The sequence below is a fragment of the Cavia porcellus genome, unplaced genomic scaffold (genome assembly GCF_034190915.1).
Source record: "Cavia porcellus strain 051 isolate PalLab524CR breed Dunkin Hartley unplaced genomic scaffold, mCavPor4.1 scaffold_8, whole genome shotgun sequence".
NCBI classification, from domain to species: domain Eukaryota; kingdom Metazoa; phylum Chordata; class Mammalia; order Rodentia; family Caviidae; genus Cavia; species Cavia porcellus.
The window spans coordinates 39,722,833-39,742,894 of NW_026947491.1; the positions used below are offsets into that span (position 1 = coordinate 39,722,833).

The 20,062-nt window shown below is 41.3% G+C and overlaps 1 protein-coding gene across 18 annotated transcripts; it reads right to left on the bottom strand.

Annotated features, from left to right (window-relative positions):
• Positions 1–1,254: 1,254 nt before the first annotated feature.
• Znf641 (zinc finger protein 641) lies at positions 1,255–18,995 on the bottom strand. 18 transcript variants are annotated; one of them, XR_010049247.1, is made up of 10 exons: positions 18,837–18,995; positions 15,539–15,751; positions 14,878–14,969; positions 13,810–13,939; positions 13,064–13,177; positions 10,848–12,220; positions 10,276–10,345; positions 9,675–9,759; positions 5,999–6,063; positions 1,255–5,168 (listed from the first exon to the last, which is right to left on the bottom strand). XR_010049247.1 is itself a non-coding variant. In XM_003475832.5 (6 exons), exons 2-6 carry the CDS (start codon positions 15,723–15,725, stop codon positions 11,466–11,468), a joined length of 1,278 nt encoding a protein of 425 aa, XP_003475880.1. In that variant the 5' UTR covers positions 15,726–15,751; positions 18,837–18,995; the 3' UTR covers positions 6,739–11,465. The 18 variants fall into 18 exon arrangements, 4 of the variants coding, with proteins under 4 accessions (XP_003475880.1, XP_023423386.1, XP_063110712.1 ...); XR_010049243.1 differs by adding an exon at positions 6,874–6,891 and having other exon boundaries at positions 10,276–12,220; XR_010049249.1 differs by lacking the exons at positions 9,675–9,759; positions 10,276–10,345 and having other exon boundaries at positions 10,848–10,988; positions 11,300–12,220.
• Positions 18,996–20,062: the final 1,067 nt, after the last annotated feature.

The following is a 20,062-nucleotide window of genomic DNA, read 5'->3' on the forward strand; positions in this document are numbered from 1 at the left end:
TTCAAGTCTGTTTTTATCCCAGTATCATGCTGATTTTATCTCAGTAGCTTTCAAGTCAGGAATTGTGATGCTTCCTGCTTTGCCTTTGTTAATCAGAATTGCCTTTGCTATTCTAAGTCTCTTCTGGCTCCAGATGAATTTTAGGAATGATTTCTCTATATCTATGAGGTATACTAATGGAATTTTTATTGGAATTGAATTAAATATGTGTAACAATTTTGGGAGAATAGCCATTTTCACCATGTTTGCTTGTTTTGAGGGTCTCACTATATAGTTCAGGCTAGCCTTGAATTCACTGTGTAGCACCAAGGCTGACCTTAAACTCACAAGATTCCCCTGCCTCAGCCCCCACAAGTCTGGGATTACTGGCATGCACCACCATGACTAGTTTCACTATTAATCTTATCATCATGGTGTAATGGTATCCATCCTACTTTGTTTTTCTTCACAATATGGGAAGAAGGCAATGCTACTTCTTTAAGAAATCCAAAGATTTTGTTACACATTTCTCTATTGAGAAATGAGAACTTGAAAACTTTTTAAAAAGGAATCTCCATTTTGTTTTTGTAAATAATTCCTATGAAGGTCAACTGGTGTTCTTTCAGCAAATGCAACATTAATGGGTAATTAGTGAACCAATTGTTAAATGTAACACTTGGGTTTCTTTTTGAAATAAGTGCAACAAGTCTGTTCACAAAGTCATACAGTTTACTATTGCATAGATAAAGACATGGTGATTGAGTTCCAGGCTAAATTTCTAAATTCAAGATTGTGGGGAGTGGCTGAAGCTGGAGATGGATCACATGTATGCAGCTAAATCCAAGCCAGCTCCAAAACACAGAGTGCCTGAGGTGAGCCATGTGAACAAACTGTTCCATCTCTGGAATGTGAGATGCTTGAGGTAAGCCAAGCAAACAAGTTGCTAGGCAAAGGGATTGTAACAGAAAATAATCTCTCAAGGGTATAAATAAATATGCTGTGGTCATTGGGCTGCTCTTTTTCTCCCACCAGGAGAAGAAGCTCCACCTGACCTTCATTTTGACTCTTGTTTTTCTTCATCCTCCACCACTCCATCTCTGGAGTTTCAAGAGCTGTGCTGGATGTGGTGCCGAAACACCACCAGGCTTGGTGCCTGAAACAGGGACCTGAGTATGGGGAAACTCATCATACCACATGAGAGGACACCTCCGAGAGTGTGTGCACAAACAAAACAGGCTCACGAGACCAAAAAGCAAAATAAGCTCACAAGAAGCATAGAGGAGAGAGGTCTATTGTTATATTATCAATATTGATTTCATCATACATAAAGCATGGGGCAAACAGACTCAAGAACAGATGAAAATTCAAATGTTTGTTGATTCCTGTATTTACCTCTTTGTTGTGGACATGGATCAGAGAGTGTCTTGATCATTGTTATGTCTTTTGAGATGACCACAGAGAATTTGGCTCAGAGCACTATCTGAAAACTATATCCAAAGCAGAAAAAGGATAATGGAGCAATAGGTGCCCACTTCCCCTAGTAAAGCTTGACCTCTCTAACTTTGCTCATACAGATAGGGAAGGAGGGGCTGGGGATTTAGCTCAGCGGCATAAGCACCTGCCTTGCAAGTGTGTGGTCATGAGTTAAAAAATCAAACCAAACCAAAAACAAAGAACACAGATAAGGAAGGAGCCATGGGGAGAGACAAAGAACATCCTTCCCTACTAGAGTATTTCACTGCAACTTCCATTTCACAGTGGCCCAAAGGAAAACTAATAACCTTAACTGTGCCACAAGCAGCTACTTCTGCTTTCTCAATTCAAAAAAACTTTGCTGCATCACAGGCTGAGACTGCTACTCTTAATACAATGGAATTATCATTTCTTTCTCTCTTGCAATTGGCACTAAAAGAAACCAGGAGGCAAAAGAATCCTTGGAGGGTTTTCAACATGTCTAGCCTATTGCTAAACTTCAAGACCCCAATAATCTGGGATAAGTTACATATCTTCATGAAGCTGTACTCTTTAAAACCTTAAAGGAACTTTAAAACATGACCACTACCCATGGCCCCAGGCCCCTTTAATCTTGGGTTTAATATAGCTCATAAGACAACAGGTTATGGTTCCAAGTGTTTGGAAAGGAGTAGCTAAAGCATGGGTTCTTTAAATTTGTTTTTTCTTTTCTTTTTTTAAATTTTATTTTAAAGAGGATAACAATAAAACCAATCAAAACAAATCAGTGTAAGAGATACAGAACTTAAAAACATTACAAAATCAACAATAGTTACCATAATTCCCCCCCACACTTTTTTTTTGCACCAGGGGTTGAATTCATGACCTTGCCCTTGCAGGTGCTTGTACTGCTCAGCTAAAATCCTGGCCCCCATAATGCATTTTGATGTCTTCAAAATAGTTGCAGATAGCTTTGGACATAGTAAAAATGAAACAGAACAGAATAGGATAGAAACAATGAAAACAAAACAATGAATGCAATAGAGTACTTAGAAACAAGCCAATAGTAAATTCAAAATTGCTACCATAATATATCTTGCTATCTTTGAAATTGCTGCTGCCACCATCATATTTGACATAATCAAACAAAAGCAAAAAATAAAACCCAACCCAACAAAACAATAGAAACAATATAGGACTTCCAAAACAAGACCATAGGGAATCAACGGTGGGTGCAACCCTCAAAAGGAGATGCCCTCTAGATGTCACACTGTGCAACACTATCCTCTGAGCCTATGATCAGACCACTGACCCTCGATCTGCAATATTAGTGAAACACTAAGGCACCACAGGCATCCAAATTGCATTTCACCTCCATAGCTATAATCACAGCCTGTGTTTCTCCACATAGATCAGTAACTTATGGGGAAGGGGTTGGTACTTCTTACTTGCTAGCCAGCATGATGGAAGAGGCTGGGGTCTGCTGTTCCAGTCCAGTGGCAGCCCACACGTTGCACTGGTTCCCAGACTGGGCTTGATTTGTGGTGTGGCCTTCTTCTCTCAATCCCATGAATGGCATTGACTCATAGCGAGAGGCTGTGATCTGGCTATTCCAGTCTGGTGGTGTCCTGTGCATGGTGCTGGTTCTGAGTGGGCTTGCTTCCTGGCCTTCCTCTCTCTACCCCGGGTCTGTGAATGATGCTGACTTATGGGGAGAGGCTGGGGTCTGACTGTTCTAGTCTGCTGGCAGCCTGCGCATGGCACTGATTCTCAGATTGGGCTTGCTTCCCAGTGTGGCCTTCCTTCTCTTTAACCCCAGTCCACAAATGCTGCTGACTCACAGGGAGAGTCTGGGGTCTGGCTATTCTAGTCTGGTGGCGGCCAGTGCATGGCGCTGGTTTTCCAGACTGGGCTTGCTTCCTCGTGTGGCCTTGTTCTCTCTACCCATGGTCCACAAATGGTTTTGACTTTAAATTTATTTTTTTCTAAAGCATGAATCAGCACCAATCATGGACCAGGGTAGAGAGACTATACAGGATTAAATTGCTGAATGCAGGGTCCCCAAATCCCTGGATGGGAAATCTTAAACTTACATAAGTTCTCACAGAATGAAAAGCATTCAAGAATGAAAAGATCTTATGCAGAATCCTTCAAACATAGCTCCTCCAACTTCAACTGACCACCCATTGCTTGCAACTACAAAACAGAAATGCAGGGAATGTGGGGGAGTGGTTGGATCTGGAGATTGATCACATAGGCAAGGCTAAAGCAAAGCCAACCCTGAAACACAGAGCACCTGATGTGAGAGACATGAACAACTGTCCAGCTCTGAGAACCCAAGGCACCCAAGGTGAACCAAGGAAAAAAGTTGCTAGGCAGAGGGGTTTCAAGTGACAATTACCTTCTGAATGTATGAATAAATGCACTGTAGTAATTGATAATTATTTTTTCCCCACCAGGAGAGGAGGCTCCACTTGACCTCAAATTTCTGCATTTTTTTTTTTTCATCCTCCAGCATCCTCCCTCCAGAGTTTCAAGAGCTGTGCTGGACATGGCACAAGATGTAAAGCACCTTAACATCTACCATGGCATACATTTTTATACTATATTTGGGACATTTACTTGGCATATATCATAGAAGCTTCAACACACATGAAATGCTGCAAGTTATTCATCAATTGTCGTGTATTCAGACAGTGTATAAATCACTTAACAATGCAAAACAAAGCTTTAAAAAATGGGCAAATAGCAGCCACGTTGTCAGATTTCGTTTCTTGATGGTTCTTTTTGTCATCAAAATGTAGGCAATTTTGAAGAAAACTAAATCTATTGAATGTGATTATTGTTCTAAAATCTCATGCTACACCACATCTGTCACTTCTGCATAAATTCTTTAGACTCTAACTTTTGGAATGATAAATTCTTGTTATGAATGCTTTTAGTTCAGATAGTGAGAAGTCATGCTAAATATATATTTGAGTATTGCTATTGATGTATATTGAGTATTTTATTTGTATTTCATTACTAGTATACTTAAAAAACATCTTGTAGCATATGGTGCTTTACAATTTCCAATGTTGAATCCCAGTGTTTCCATTTGTCTAATGTTTAACTCCTGGCAAAAAGTTAACATTTTCTGATCTAGTTCTAAGGTTGGATCATTCACGTACACATGACCATTTTGTAGTATTCTGACTACTCAAATATTTATTTACATTACTGTTTTCTTCCTTATCTGAATCACAGTCTTCATTCTGTACTTTCTATTTATCAAATCTTGTTAACTTCTTTGTCTTACATGACAGAGTCAAATTTTGCATTTCCAGAGCCTTATATTTTTTTGAGGGGGAAGCTCACATGAGACATATGGACTTACCTACCCACCATGACTACCATCCGCTACGGTTGCAGTCTTTCGCCTGGAGAGAAGAGTGGGGAATGGTAGTAAAAGTAGAGGAGAGAACCAAGGGTATAAACCATCACAACTTCTCTATTCAAGAGATACATAACATACAGGTCTAAATGAATACAGACTAATGCCAACATCGGATAATCCTAAAATATTCAGTTTGTCAGAGGGAAAGCTGGGTTGCATGGCAGGTGAGCCTGGCCAAAAACTTCTGTAAGTGGGCACACAGTCACAGTGGCTTGATGCTTGGCAGGAAAGCAGAGAAGGTGGATGCTTCTGTGCAGCACATGCTAAGGATGAGGACATGGTCATACTTCATCTCTCAGATCTGCAAATGAGGCAACGGATTAGAGCACGGCAGGCTGGATGAAAAACAACATATAATCTGTCAATTACAAAGATCCAGAAAAGAGGCTAAACATCAGAATATGACCTGCCAATCAGGACTAGAATATACGGGCAGAACAATTTCCCATGGACTGGAAGGTGTAAAAGTCACCACTGCAATCTTCCTGTTTTGCTCTCTTCCTGTTTCTAAGTGGTCTATCCTGCTTCAGGGACATATCTCTTCCTGCTCTTCATTCTTTCCTTTTCATTCTTTAAATAAAACTGCTTATTAGTTTTCCTGGCCAGTTATTTGGATAGGGTAAAAATCCTGAAATCATCTGACACTATGCCACCTGGCAACAGAACTATCAGTGCCTGTCAAATAGTAAGCATCAAAAAACACTGTAGATTTGAGAAAGAAAATTTGATTCCTGGAATCTACAGAAGACAGGCAGTACATTAAAGTGATTAGATATACAAAGTGACTTAGGAAACTACATGGGGGAAGAAGGTTCCTTAGGAAACGGGCCTAGATCTGGCAGAACTGGGCAGAAGGTGGTACTGGGTGTGTGTTGGTAGGATGGGGAAGTGTGTGACGAGAGAGAGAAAGAGAGAGAGAGAGAGAGAGAGACAGACACAGAGAGAGAGAGACAGACACAGAGAGAGAGAGACAGAGAGAGAACGCAATGAAGTGGAAGCAGAGTTGCCATGGCCTGGAATTTGGGAGAAAGGAGTGGGAAGCATGAAGAATTGACTCCTGCTTAGTGGGCTTAAACCTGTTAGAAAAGAAACAGGGTAGTAGGCAGAGGGATAGGTAGTGAGTGTACTTACTGTTGTAGCTTGGCATAACTGATGCCATCTTGTATCCTGTATTTGACTTGTGTCTTGTATTTGACCTAGAAGAGTGAAAAATTACTCAGGGTGCAAGTCCCGTGAGCACCCACAAGAAAAAAATTAATCTGTTCAACAAAAAAGCAGGATACACGTGTTAGCCAAAATTAACATAAGGTTCTAGCTGAATTTTTCCCAACAAGATGTCTTGCTTTGCAGTTTTCTGTTTTAAAAACTCTGTAAGCCTCCCGTTCAGGGTCACTCAGTTTGACTCTGAAACAGGGGTCTATGTGGGTGGTGACTAAGCTTAGCTAATAAAATCCCAAAATTTGTCAATTTGGCTGCTTGGATTCCTATATAGATTACAAAACCCCTCACTTTTGATGGACAGGAAACAGCCAGAAGCTTGGATTTAGAATCTATTATTTCTACAATTAAGAATATGTGGGAGTTGGGAAGAACAAATGCCCCTGGGTAGGGATTGCATTGCTCAGGCAAAATAGAATATAAACCAAACCAAAAAGACTGAGAAAAATGAGAAGACTGGAGGAAGAATGTTGCCCACTGGAAGAATATGGGTGGTGACAGGAAATTAACCTGAAACCTGGAGTTAAGGAAGGCTGCAGATTTGCCTAGCCTTTGATGGTAGGCTTTCAATGGTTAGTTCTGTGTGTCCTCACAGGTATGTCTAAGATAGGACTTGGAGGAGGTAGCAGGGCTGGGACCTATAAGACAGATCCTTTTCTTTAAAAAAAATTTTTTTTTATTTGAAGACAGTAAAATCTAATAAAGCAAAATGGAACAAAGCCAATCAAAACAAAGCAGCAAAATTAGTACAGAACTTCAAAGCAAGATACTAGGAAAACAATAGCTACCATAGTGTACTTTGTTATCTTCACAATAGTTGTCCATTCCATCAGGTATAGCAAAATCAAACCAAAAACAAAACAGAATAAAACCAATCAAAACAGAATATTGAATAAAGCAAAACAATCAGAACAAAGCAAAGCAATGAGAATATTGGATTTCAAAGATAAGATAGGAAATTCCTCATATTTACTATATTGCATACTGTCATCCTTCCAAGAGATGCTGAAAATTAACCAAACAATAAAAATGTTTAGTTGCTTTATGTTTCTTAATTGCTATCAACTCAGCCTGTCCTCTGAACCAGTGTGTTGCTTAGGAGGGAGGGTGTTGATTTTCAGTCTGCATGCCGGTAGGCTGGTGGGCTCACGGGAGGCATTGCCTTTTCTCCTCCTGGAAGCCATACATCTTCCATGCCTTATCCAATGGATCCTTTTCTACAACCTGAAATGCATAGAAGTTCTCAGGCAGGAATACTGGTTTTTTGTTTTGTTTTTTTTTTGGGAACCACAGTGTAACTGGTTACCTCTACCTAAAAAATAGTCCAGATTTGAATTTTGCTTGTGTCATATCTCACTAGACAAGCTTATTTCCTACTTGTACCCTGGATACACTCTGATGGTCCTGGTACTAGCCTATGGGGTACACCAAACCAGGGTTAGAAATTCTTTGCATTGCCCCTTATTGGTTGCTAATTCAACTTTGAGGCTGGAAAACCTTGGCCCTTACAGGTTCAGCATAATAAGACTTAGTGTCAATTTTTCAGCTGAATGCTCTCCCCATCTGGCTCTAGGGAAATTTATTACAAGCCCTGGAGAAAGGACCAGATAACTAATAAAGGAAGATGATTTTCTTGCAGGCAATTTTTAAAGTTTAAATTGAGCTATCTTTTGGACTATCCTTTTCTTTCTGTTGTTTCAGATTTCTGGATCCAAGTGTTTCGAATGTTCATATTCAAAGTGCCTGCTTGAATCAATCATTGGAGCTTAGTAGTAACTCACCACAGTTTGTGAAATTTGTGAAGGGATGCAGTTCTTTCACTGAGTTAAGGATGAGGGAAGACTTTAGAACTAAGGGGAGCAGGCCTAGTGCACTTAAGATGACAACAGGACTGTGAACATTCATTTGAGGAGGGTGAGGTATCACTGCTTGAAATGGAGTTTGAATTCCCTAGCAGTGGTTCTCAAACTTTAGCTTCTATAATATACTGACAGGCAGTTAAAAGGCAGGTTGTTGGGCTCTACTTCCAGAGTTTCTGATTCAGAAAGTCTGAAGTGGGGTCTGAGAATTTGCTGCTGATCCAAAATCACATTTTGAGAACCATGGTCTGGCATTACACAAAGGAAGAGAGGAAAATTTTGCCAGCTCAGGCTAAGGGATCTAAAGGAACAGATTTTACTTTGCTGTTATTGCTCAACCCTGCTCACCCTCACTCAGTGCTGGAAGCAACCTGTCCCTCACTTCTCTGGGTCTGAATTAAGTTTTATCTTATCTTTGATGGAAATAGGAAACAATGATAGCATAACATTTAACAAGCAAAAGTAGTTCTTTCCAAAACTGAAGCTAAGGTTTAAAATGTAGCTATCCTCAGGGAAAGCAAGGGATTGAAGAGAGTAGCAGCACCACAGATGGAAAATTGTGATAGGTCTTAAAGATGGAATTTTGTTTTAAACTTTGACCAGAGAGAACACAGATTTTTTTTTATTGAAAGGAAATAAGTGGCCATGTGGCATGAGAGAGTTTGATGGAAGATGAAGTTTGAGGCTGACTCAAATCTATTCACTCATCTGATAGCAGTTTTATGTATTTTTTATTTACTGTCCAAAGGATGTAGTTTTGGACTGAGGTAGAGGAGACAATGGTACACCAGAAATGACCCAAAGGATTGCCCCCTCTACAGAAGGCCCTTAGGGTTCATGATGCCTTTTAGCTGGGTGCTATAAACTGCACTTCAATTTAGGAGGGTTCGCTTTCTATCTCTACAATTACTAACACAGATAAAAATTTGGAAATTACCAGATAGTCATTAAGAGTACCTGACAATAAGGGATATCATTCCCTACATATTCTTAAAACAAAGTATATTAAATGGATTTGCCAGCATATCAGATCTTTAAAACATAAAATATAAGCAGCATCCTTCTAGTCATTAAAGACCAGATTGTATCTTCATATCCTGATGCCTCTTAGATATTAGTCTTTAAAATAATGACCCTTGCCTTGTAATTTTTTTTTTATACAGGGGATCAAACTCATGCCCTTGCACTTACCAGGCAAGTGCACTTAAGCCACTGAGCTAAATCCCCAGCCCCTACTATGTAATTCTTGATACAAATATATATATATATATATAACCACATTGACCCCAGTTTACTGATTTGAACTGAAAATGCCTATTTAGTCAACCATGGTTTTGTGGTTCCCATCAGCTTCTCAAACAGGTATGGCAATCCAAAACATGTTCCACCACAGAGCTGATTTGCTTTTAAAATCTGTATTAAAGCAGTAAGGTAAAAGAAATGCCACAGTCCAGTTTTAACAACAAAGCCTGGTATTTTCCTATTTTTCTTAGGCATTTTCTAATATTGGCCCTCAAATGCTGCCATCTCTGAGGACTAATAGGGCCTACCCACAAAGGGCTGGCCATTTTGCTTTGTTTGTAGAAACATAAGCAAGAGAATTACATTCCAGACAAAGAAGGAAGTTTGCTCGCCATAACAGAAGGGAGATAGGCCTACTCAAGTCACATAGTCTTAAGCCCTATCTTCAATTTCCTTTGAGCCCAGGACCCTAAGGAGCTGTGACTCACCCAGTTTTTTCAGAGTAGATGGAACAATCACTAAACTAGGTTGTTGCAGCTCACTTCCTCTTGCCTCTTTGGTTAATTCTACCAACTAGGATTGAGAAATAAATACTTTAGAAAATAGGATAGAAAGTTTTAGAAAAACAGGATCTAAGCATTAAAGTGAAAATATCCCACTTTTCTCCCCTGTGCTTCACTTCTTCTCAAACTCCAAACTGCTTATCCATTCAAGATAATTTTGAAATTATAATGTTGGCATTACCACCATCATTAATACAGAGAAACAATGACCAATTCATAAACATATATTAGAATTCTTATATGAGTCTTTCTGTAGATACCGAAAAGTTTTTTAGCATGGACACTTTCCCAGGATTTAGAGGAAAACCAACTTGCTGAGGATCTAAGCAGGCTTTATCCCCAAAGTTCAGATCTGGGAGAATGAGATCTTTGAGAATAAGTTCTCCCTTGATGAGTTGATCAAATAAGTGTGACAAGAACAACAACTCGCAAACACTATAATTTCCTTGCTAATTTTCCAGCACTTAGGACAACACGACACAACAACTCCTACTCACAAACCTTATATATATATATATATATGCACCTTGCCTGAAATCAACAAGAAACAGTCACTGCAATGAAGATCTCTCTCTGTCTTCCCAGGTGAAAACAATCTGCAACCAGAGGTTCCAATATAGATATATAAATCTCAAATGTCTTGATCTCACTGATACTGGGAAGAACTTTATACACAATTTAACATGTCACTGAACCCTTTCCACTCAGGGTTCCTTCATCACTTAGATTTCTTCCCATGATGAAACAAACAAAAATCCCATACAGCCCCACTACCAGAACATAGCCCCTAGAAAATCTAGCATGTACAATTTGCACTTAGCATGCTTTCTTCAAGGATCCTGCACACATATACACAAATACACATAGCACAACCAAGAGGATGGGCTCTGACCAAAAGGATAGTGTTTTCTTCTGTGTAGGGCTGGATTATTTGAGGGTATAGGTTCATTTTAGCATTGTAGCATAATCTTTTAGCTGGATATAAGTATGTGCAGAATGGTGGGGTGGTAATGGGTAATGAAAGGTCATTCTTTATATTTTCAGCAGGTAGAGGTGAGAGTGTAGCCGTATATATAGATGATAAGATGCTAGACTCACACACAAATGATGACATCTGACCCCTGGTTTTCATAGGAATATAATGGGGGACACCGAGTGCTTGCTCACTGTCTCTTTACTGTTTCTTCATTACTTTGTAACTCAGTGTTCATCAGAGTGTGTTTCAAGGAACCACCAGCTCTGTGGGATGTAAAATAGGATGCTGAGGTCAAATAAAATTAGAAAACATTGCAGCAGAAGTTTTCAGAGGCTTTAAAATGTTAAAATGGTCTTTCTCTCTATACACATACACAGAAAGAATATAATTAGAGAGAATGATACTAAAAGATTTAAAAATGCATGTGGCATAGACTCCCAACCAATTAGAACCTCAGCTATAACTACTAATAGCATCATATCCTTGCAAATGGCTCAGGCTGAATATCAGCCCATGTAACATACACTGTTTCTCAAAACTGTGCCCAAAAAACATTGTTTATATGTTATCTCACACAACTGCTGAGTAATGCTCTTGCCAACACCGGAACCTCATCTCTCTAGGGACAGGACCAGGGTTCACTATTCTGGCCACTGGGGTGCAAGGAGAGGGGCAACTCTGGCAGTGACTACTGGTAGCACCAGTTGATAAACTTGATCATAGTTGTAGCAGAAACATATTCAAAAGACAGATGTCCCTCTGTCCCAGCTGCTTCGGAGATTTTGTCCCTGGTGGGTCAGCAGATGCCTGTCCAGATGATGTTTGCGGCCAAAGCTCTTCTCACAGCGAGGGCACTGGAAGGGCTTCTCCCCAGTGTGAGTCAGCCAGTGTCTCACCAGGTGGTGCCTTCGGCCAAAGCTTTTCCCACATTCAGTGCACACATGGCACTTTGGCACTGGCAACGCATGCTGCTGCTTCCTAGCTCCAGCATTCTCTTCCATCCCTTGGACCTTGCAGGATTTGCCTTCTGTGTGTACTCTCTGGTGGCTGGCCAAATGGGAGTTGCATCGGAAATTCTTGCCACACTCAGAGCACCTACTGGGTTTGTCATGTAGGTGGGTTTTCTGGTGCCTGATTAGGTGATGTCTTCGCCCAAAACTTTTCTCACATTTGAGGCAGCTGTACGGCCTCTCTCCAGTATGTGTTTGCTGATGCCTGGCAAGGTGGGAGCCCCACACAAACTGTTTCCCACACTGGGGGCATGTATGGGGTCTTAACAGAGAATCCATCTCTGTACTAGACAGAAGGTTTGAGAAGCTGTCTTCCTGAAGGAAAGGTGGGCCCAGGGGCATTCCTCTGGAGCTCCTGGGTGTGGAATCCCAGTTTTCATCCTGCTCCGGGTTCCAGAGAACAGTATCTTCAGACACACTTGATAGGATTCTGGGAGGTTCTGCTTCTAGGTCAGGGGTGTCCCCCTCTTGTTCACTTCCATCTCCTGTGGCGAAGGGAAAACCCCAAAAAGGGAGTTACCCCAGAGTACCTCAGGACCCAAGTTACTGATAAGGTCATATGACACCACACCTCACCCTAGAAAAGCTCAGAGAACATATCTAATTTACAAGACAGTTGTAAGAGGCATAGTTGTAAGAGGCATTGAAGTTTTCTTAAGGCTCAGGCTCAGGAGGCAGTTAGGCAAGTTTTAATCTCAGGTATTGCACTGAACTTCTTTAAATCTCCGTATATTTCAAAACAGTAATAATACCTCTGCCTCTCTCTGTTTCTTCTGTCTCTCTGTAATACCACAATATCTACACATATTTACTTAATAAATCACATATACTATTGTTATTTATTCACATTACCTATTTACTACTATTTATTATTTCTAATCACTTCCTTCCCACTTAAGCATAGATGGAGAGAGTGGAGGAACGTGCTTTAATGATCACTGGCTGGATGACCACCTGTCAACAACAGTAAAGGCATTTTGAAAAGTATTTGAAAAGTGAGGGGGAAGTTGAATTATAACAATAATAACATTTATTGAATGCTTAACACTGTTCCACTTTCTAAGATGTTAATATATTTAATTCTCACAATAACTTACAGAAAAGGAAACCAAAAAGGAGTTAATGATTCTTTTGAGGTCTCATAAGCATGACTCTTACATTTGAATTCACAAAATTTATCTCCAGAGCCTGAACTCTAAACAATCCTTCTACGATCTGCCTTGCTTTTGAAGAAAACAAAAACTAAACTTTTACATTAGAGGGACATGTAATAGTAACACCTTATGAATGGACACGACAGGGGCTAAAACTCCAGCCTAGGTTCTCACCCGTATATGTGATCCTCAGAATGTCTCTCTCCTCTAAGTCCTGGGGATTGGGAACCCATTGTTCTTCTCCTCCTTCTGGTTGAGGAAGCATATCCAGTTTGGGAATTGGAAATCCTGTCATAGGAAAGGAAAACAGAGGTAACAGTTAGTTTGACAGTAAGTCTATTTTATGTAAAAATCCATTTCCTAGATTATTCCTTGGGACTCTAGGTAAAATAAGGCCATACTCGTGTCTCTTCTCCCACACTCGGCCATTTATGTAAAGTTCTTCACTGGCCTAGAGTATCACACTCTTTCCCTATGAGTCTGTCCTGCATCAACTCCTCCCAACCCAACTCTCCTCTATCACTCCTTCCATCAACTCCTTCCAGCTCAACTCTCCTTTTGGTCATATAACTCTGGTCCCATACTCTACACTCTCATTTTCCATTAGATGGTTCCCAAATGTTCAAGGGCCCAGTTCCAGATGTCCCTCTTTCTGCTTTGGAAGGATTTCCCAACTAAGAAGAGCAAACAATTTATTTGCTCCTGAAACACTAATATTTGCTATTTGTCTTCTTAAAATGCTTCTTAATTCTTCACTCTCTTGGGATTAGGTCTAGTGTCTTTGTCTTCGGTGAAACCTTAGACACATTCCTGCCAAACAAAGAGTCTGAGACATACACTACTCAACATCCTTGAAGTAGATGACTTCATCTCCCCAGGGTACAATCTTTTAATAGCTACAAAAATCATACAGTACTTACTCAGAGAGACCACAATTCCACAGTTTTCTTGCATGACATATTCTCCATAAAAATCGGTCTGAGAGGGGTCCAGACTCCGCCACTCTTCCTGAGAGAAGGATAGTGATACATCCTTGATAGTTACCAAGCCCTGAAACAAAATATAGAATCATCATTGGTCAGCAGTTGCTCCTCAAGGAAAATGTGTTCTTTGCATAAAAGATATAAAAGGCTGTAGTAGTAGTAGTTGTAGAGCAGAGAAGGCAAGAGAGGATCTAGGAAAAGAGTTGCCCAGACATCCTGGGTAGGAGACAACGTTTTGGTAAAGGGAAAGTGAAAAGAAGGAAAAAGGTAGATGTTCAAGAAGTGAGTGTGGATAATGTAACAGGAATTTCCCTGGTGGGATTATGAGAAGATGGATATGCCACAAATTCATCAGTTTCTTCTCACTTGCCTTACTCTTTTTATTGCAGAGATTCTGCACCTCTACTTGACTTTTCCTTTTCTTTCAATAAATGTTGTATATTATATATAAGATGTCCTTTCTTGCCTCTCCTGCCATACTACATTTTTATTGTTGCAGGCAGCACAGGTTGAAATTTGGAGCCAAATAACTCTTAGTTTTGCCACATACTATCAATATAATCTTATACAAATGCTTTAATCTCAAAATGTTCCACATTTTTTTTTTACTTGTAAAATAGGATGTTTGATTGTTTCCAGAATTAAGTTAATAGACATAGAGCACTTGAAAAACAGCTCACGTGATAAGGGAGGGTAGCTGCTACCACCGCTATTATTATCTTTCAATGGCTTTTATAATGCCTTCTAAATCTAGACCTATTTTTAATCCCCCTGATATATTACAGCTATCCTTTAAAAACCCTTCACCTCAGAAAATTCGATTATTTGGTTATGAGTTTTCCAAAGGTCTTATGGGCCTCTTGGAAAAGAGTAGAATTTGTTCGGTTCTAAGATGAACATACCATTGGTGTTCATGTGAACTAACAAATCAATGGGATGATGCCAAAGCTACAAAAAGGCAACTGTGATGAGACCTTGGGAGAGGCCAAGGGAAGCACAGCCCACCTGTGATCCGGCTGCAAGAAGTGCAGCTGCCATCTCCCAGTCTCCGGTGCTCCCCTCCTGGGGAATTGCAGGAACCCAGGGAGCAGACTGAGCTGGTGAGGGGAGAGAGGAACCATTAGAGATGGACTTTTCCACTCTTTCGGCAAGCACCTGGGCCCATCTTAAAGGAGCTTAAGGGTCTCATGTTTGCCTGTATCTGTGCCCACTGGTATTCAAATGCATAAATGTAAGTGAAGAGTCCTTCACTTGAAATGTTCTATAAGGATATTGGGTGGGTTTTAGTTAGATTAGCTGTGGCTTGAATTAATATATTGCTTGAAAGTTATTTTCACTAGTAAAGTGCACCATACAGGGTATATTCTCCAGCAGTAGTCAGTGTCACTATCACTTCCTTCATCTCCCACATTCACTAATCACTAATTAAACACTTGCACTAAGTGGGAGAGATTATGCAAAAACAAAAGAAGCAGTTAGATGGCTCAGAGAATCCAAAACTCATTTCGTATTGAGAGCAGGGTTAAGGAAGAACGACTGGGTTGGTCCTGGCATTGGGTGTGCTGTTCAGTCCATGACAATGTGGGAATTTTAACTCTATTTTTCGAACAGAAATAAGGCAACTACCCTACATATTCTGCTTCCCACACACTCTGTTGTTTCTCACCCTTCTGAAGAGACTGTGGCTCCTCTTCAAGGCCACAGCATAGGTGTTCCAGTGGTCCCGGCCCTGGTGCTGCTCTCCATGGCCCTTCCTCTTGGCTTCCCCTTTCCACCTGAGGCTCTGTCCCATCCAGTTGTATATTCATTGATTCCCATCCTGTCCCCAGGGAAGTTGTCTGTTTTGAGAGCATTTTTTTCTGGAAGTCCAATTCGTGACCTGGAAAAAATCAGTATCAGCTATGTCTATGAATATAGAATGAGGTTATGCTCCTAATGGAGTTATGGAGAGAATCCTCAGGGGTTAATGATGAAACTGGGAAAGAGGAGGTTAATATAAAACAAAATTTAATAATGTTTTCCAATTAACTGAGCCTGAGTCAAGCTTTTTGGAGGAGGTAAGAAATTGGCATGTGTTACATAACAATGCCATTGTTATTTGGGGGACCTCATAGTATCAACAGAATATCCCTGAGGGCTAGAAGAATACCATGTAAAAAAAAGAACAATTTTGGAAATTCATAAACTATCTAGTTTATTTTAACTACTAAAAGTAAAGGAGCATAAGCAATCTGGAAACATGTAGGAAGGAACATACATAGACGTACAGTCCATCAACTAAGATGGATATAATCACATCTAAGATTTTCTGCCAGAAATTACATCCTGGTTAGGGTTTGTGTCTAGATGTCCCCTCAAAGCCTCATGCAGTCTAGGTGGCTGAATCTAGAGTGTGCGATGCTGGAATTAAGGATGTATCACTGCTTAATCAGCCCACTGATTGGCTTGGCACCACCCTTACTGCAGCAGTCTAGTTACAACATATGAGAGACAGAAAGACTCCTGTGTTGCTCTACTTGTTGCTTTGCTACTTTCTGCCTGCCATGACTGTTTTCTGACAAGCTGCCCTACCTCAAAGCCAACTGATGATGGACTAAAACCTTTACAAACTATGAGCTAAATAAACCTTCCCCCCCCTTAACCTTGAATGTTGAATATTTTAACTCAGCAACAAGAAAAAAGTAACTAAAGTATTTCTCACCAATAAGTTGAGAATGACATGATTCCCAAGGTAAAAATCCCAGTCGAGGGGTATACATGCATCATAAAAACACACCTCTATGAGACTGAACCAAATGGTGTTTCACTTAGGGTAAGTCAACAAAGAGACACATGATCAATTACTTTCATGTAGTAAATATGACAGACCAAAGCAAGTGTAAGACTGATAAAACCCTAAAAAATAAGAGAAATTGTTAGTGAGAAGCTGAAGCTTCATTGAGAAAAGTAAAAAACAATGGAACAAATTTGGATTGGGGCTGCTAACATGAACCTAAGGTGAAATGATAACCCTGTGATTTGAAACACAATAATGAACCTATTTGTTTGGCATACACTAGTTCTAGATCAATAGAAAAATATATCCAATTTTGAAGAAGGGTATAGAGAAGCCAATGTGTGTTCATCAGAAAAAATTAAGGTCAAGAAAGGGATAAGGCCAGGTATGGAAGGACATACCTATAATCCTAGCACTCTGGGAGACTATAGCAGGAAAATTTCAAATTAAGGCTCAAACTGGACAATTTAGTGATTTAACAAGACTCTGTTTCAAAAATAAATAAATAGGGCTAGGAGTCTAGTTCAGTGCAAAGGCCCTGGGTTCAATCCCCCAGTAATGAAATAAAAGGTTGATGATGAAAGGAAATACCAATGAACAAAAAGAGAGGTGTGCTCTATCTCTATATAGATTAAGGAGTGGGTTGTGACTGTAAGAGAACAGATTCAGGTTAGATTTTAAAAACTCTGAGTAATACTACAGTGAACAAGAAGACCAGGCTGTGGGCCCTTCTTTGCTTCAGATAATTTAAGAACAGGATAAATCCCAGTCAAGAAATAGTCAGTTTTAAGACTGCAGAATCCTTTCTGCCTTGTGATTCTTATTCACTAAGTGAAAGAGCCTGTAAAAAGTTTCCAAGAACAGGTGAGAACCTTAATAAAAGTCCTAGTTCAAATATTCCCACTCAATAATGTTTTCAAGAATCCAAAAGACAGGATAAGTAATGACAGATGTTAACACAGCCATTGTTATCTATTTTTCTTCAATAAAAGAAGTGAATAGGAACCTTAAGTCCAATGCATAGGAAGAACAAATTCCCTCTTTCATCTCAGAGGTCCAAAGATGACCCAGGGTCTCATGGGAGCATTCTGGAGTGATTTCCAGCTAAGGTTTTCTTTTTGCAGATTTTTCAGGAGGAAGGAAAATTCTCAAGAAAGCAACAAAAGGGAACTTCCATTTGAGGCTTGTATTCTGAATTCCAGTCCCTGCATTCTCTCTACTTTTTACATATAAGACACCAATTTCCTAACTTTTCCCTGTTTTTTAGCTCCTTTGCAAATCCACCCCCAAGGCTTTACTTCTATCGAAGTGTCTGGACATGTTTCTCAAGCCTATTTCTCCAGCTCCTCCAGTAGAAGATCCCTCAATAGGAATTCTCTTTCTGCTCAGCCCACTGAGCCAGCTGAGTCTCTTCAGACTCCTGACAGAAAACTTGGAGAGGAGCTGGCAAAAGTCTCAGCAAAGGAAGGAGTGGGTACCCTGTATTTCCTAAGATGTTTATGGAACAAGCAGGACTGTTAGGGGCAGCCCTAACCCGGTTTCTGCGATTCCAGGATGATCCCATGCCTACACGGAGTTTTTGTTCTGGGGCTCTAGTTCCCTTATTTCCTCACATATCTGGGTGGCAAGGCATCTGCAGAGAGAAGTTTTTGCAGCTAGTGCTGCTGGACAGCAAACAGGGCGGTGGTATCTAGAGTGGCCCAAGGGCACAGGGATAAGTCGCCGGCTGTCAGAGAATCCTGGCTCCCGTCGCGGGCGGGGGCACAGGCGGGACAGGAGCTTGCTGAGGAGTAAGGTTGCTTCTTCCCTCCTTCTTGACGCTGTGCCCCAGGAAGGGGTCAGGTTTCAGAGAATCCGAGCAAGGCAGAACTGGATGGGGAAAGTGAGGTCAGAAAACAGGTTTCCCGCGAGCTGGGCTTGAGCAAGTGAAGAGAAAGGGTGCGGCGGCGGGGTGACAGCGTGCGAGTGACAGCGGGGCAAGCCCGCGGGGCCTGACAGCACCGAGGGGAACTGGGGGACAGGGCGAGGGGCGGGCACAGAATGTCACTGGGGCCCCAGGGAAAAGCAGCCACGGGAGGCCGCAGCGTCTCTCCTGCCGCTCCCGTGGGTGGCCGAGCCTCCCCACCCGCCCCCGTAAGCCAGGCGTCTCCCCCTCCAGCGTGGCACCCTCCGCCCCGGCCCCACTTACCCCGGGTCGGCCTGGCCCGCACGGCCCGGTGCCTCCCTCCAGGGCACCGCCTGCCCCTCCCCTCCGCCGCCAGCTGGCGTCTCAGAGCCGCGGCCGCCCAGCCAGTGAGGGCGAGGGCCGGGCGGGCAGAGGACGTCCCCGCCCACTTCCGGGGCGGGGCCTCGGCGCCCGGACGGAGCTGGCTGCGCCCGGACTCTCCCGCACCTGCCGCGGATCAGCAGGGTGGCGGCCTCGCGCGGCGCTCGCTGAGCTTTTCCCCAGTAGATCGTTTTCCATCTTGGCCACCGGGCCTCCCATGGGGTCCTCCACACATGGCTTTATCAATTACCTCGAATTTAGTAGCCACGGATCGTGACTGTGAGACCGAATTTTCAAGACAAGTCTGGAATTCCTCAAGGAGCTGACCCTGTAGGTTTCACGCTCCTCAGGATGAAGGGTCCGAGAGAGCGCTGAGGAGTCCTTAATTCTAAATGGGGTTACTGCTTTTAGACTTCACCCAGTGTGCAGTCGGCCTGTGACTGCGTTGTTCACCAGACGCGCGTAGCATCTGAGTTCTTGAAATGAGGCTGGTGTGACTTGAGATGTAAGTGTGCATGCTAGGTTTAGAAGACTTGATTTTTAAAAAAAATGTGAAATAACCCATGAATAATATCTGGAATACCTTGGGTTAAATATGCTATTGAACTTAATTTCACCTATTTTTAGCTTTGTTAATGTGTCTGCTGTAAGTTTCTAAATTACAAATGTGGCTTGCCTGAAAATCCCACTGCACAATTCTTCCATGAAGCACTAGGGTGGATTTGACTGGAAAAGATGAGAAGGGCCTCGAAAACAGAATAAACACATAACTTCAAATCTGTTTATAACTGATAAATCACATTCATTATTTCATCATCCCAATAGTTCTGTGAAATATAGTCTTAAAGATTGCTCACTTAAGGTTTTATGTGACAATCATTCTTTTAGTATAGTATTGTCTCCTATATGGTAGACATTGTAAATAACTGGTGGGAATCAAAGAGTTCTGGAAGCACGTGTCATCAAATACTTTCAATAAAATGTAATAGATATTAAAACAGAAGAATATGCTCTGCACTTGGAGCAGAGAGGAACAGAGGAATGTCAGAGAAATTATTACAGAAATTGTGAGGTAGAAGGGTGGGCTCTATAATGAAGGAAGTGACTGAGCTATAGAAACAGTTGGAAAAAAGCATAGACTGTATTGT

Coding starts and splice junctions, on each gene's coding strand:
- Znf641 (XM_003475832.5), bottom strand. CDS start 15,725: ATGCTCTCAAAACAGACAACTTCCCTGGGGACAGGATGGGAATCAATG. Junction 14,970..15,538: donor GCCACAGTCTCTTCAGAAGG/GTGAGAAACAAC, acceptor TCCCCTCACCAG/CTCAGTCTGCTCCCTGGGTT. Junction 13,178..13,809: donor TGGAATTGTGGTCTCTCTGA/GTAAGTACTGTA, acceptor TTCCTATGACAG/GATTTCCAATTCCCAAACTG.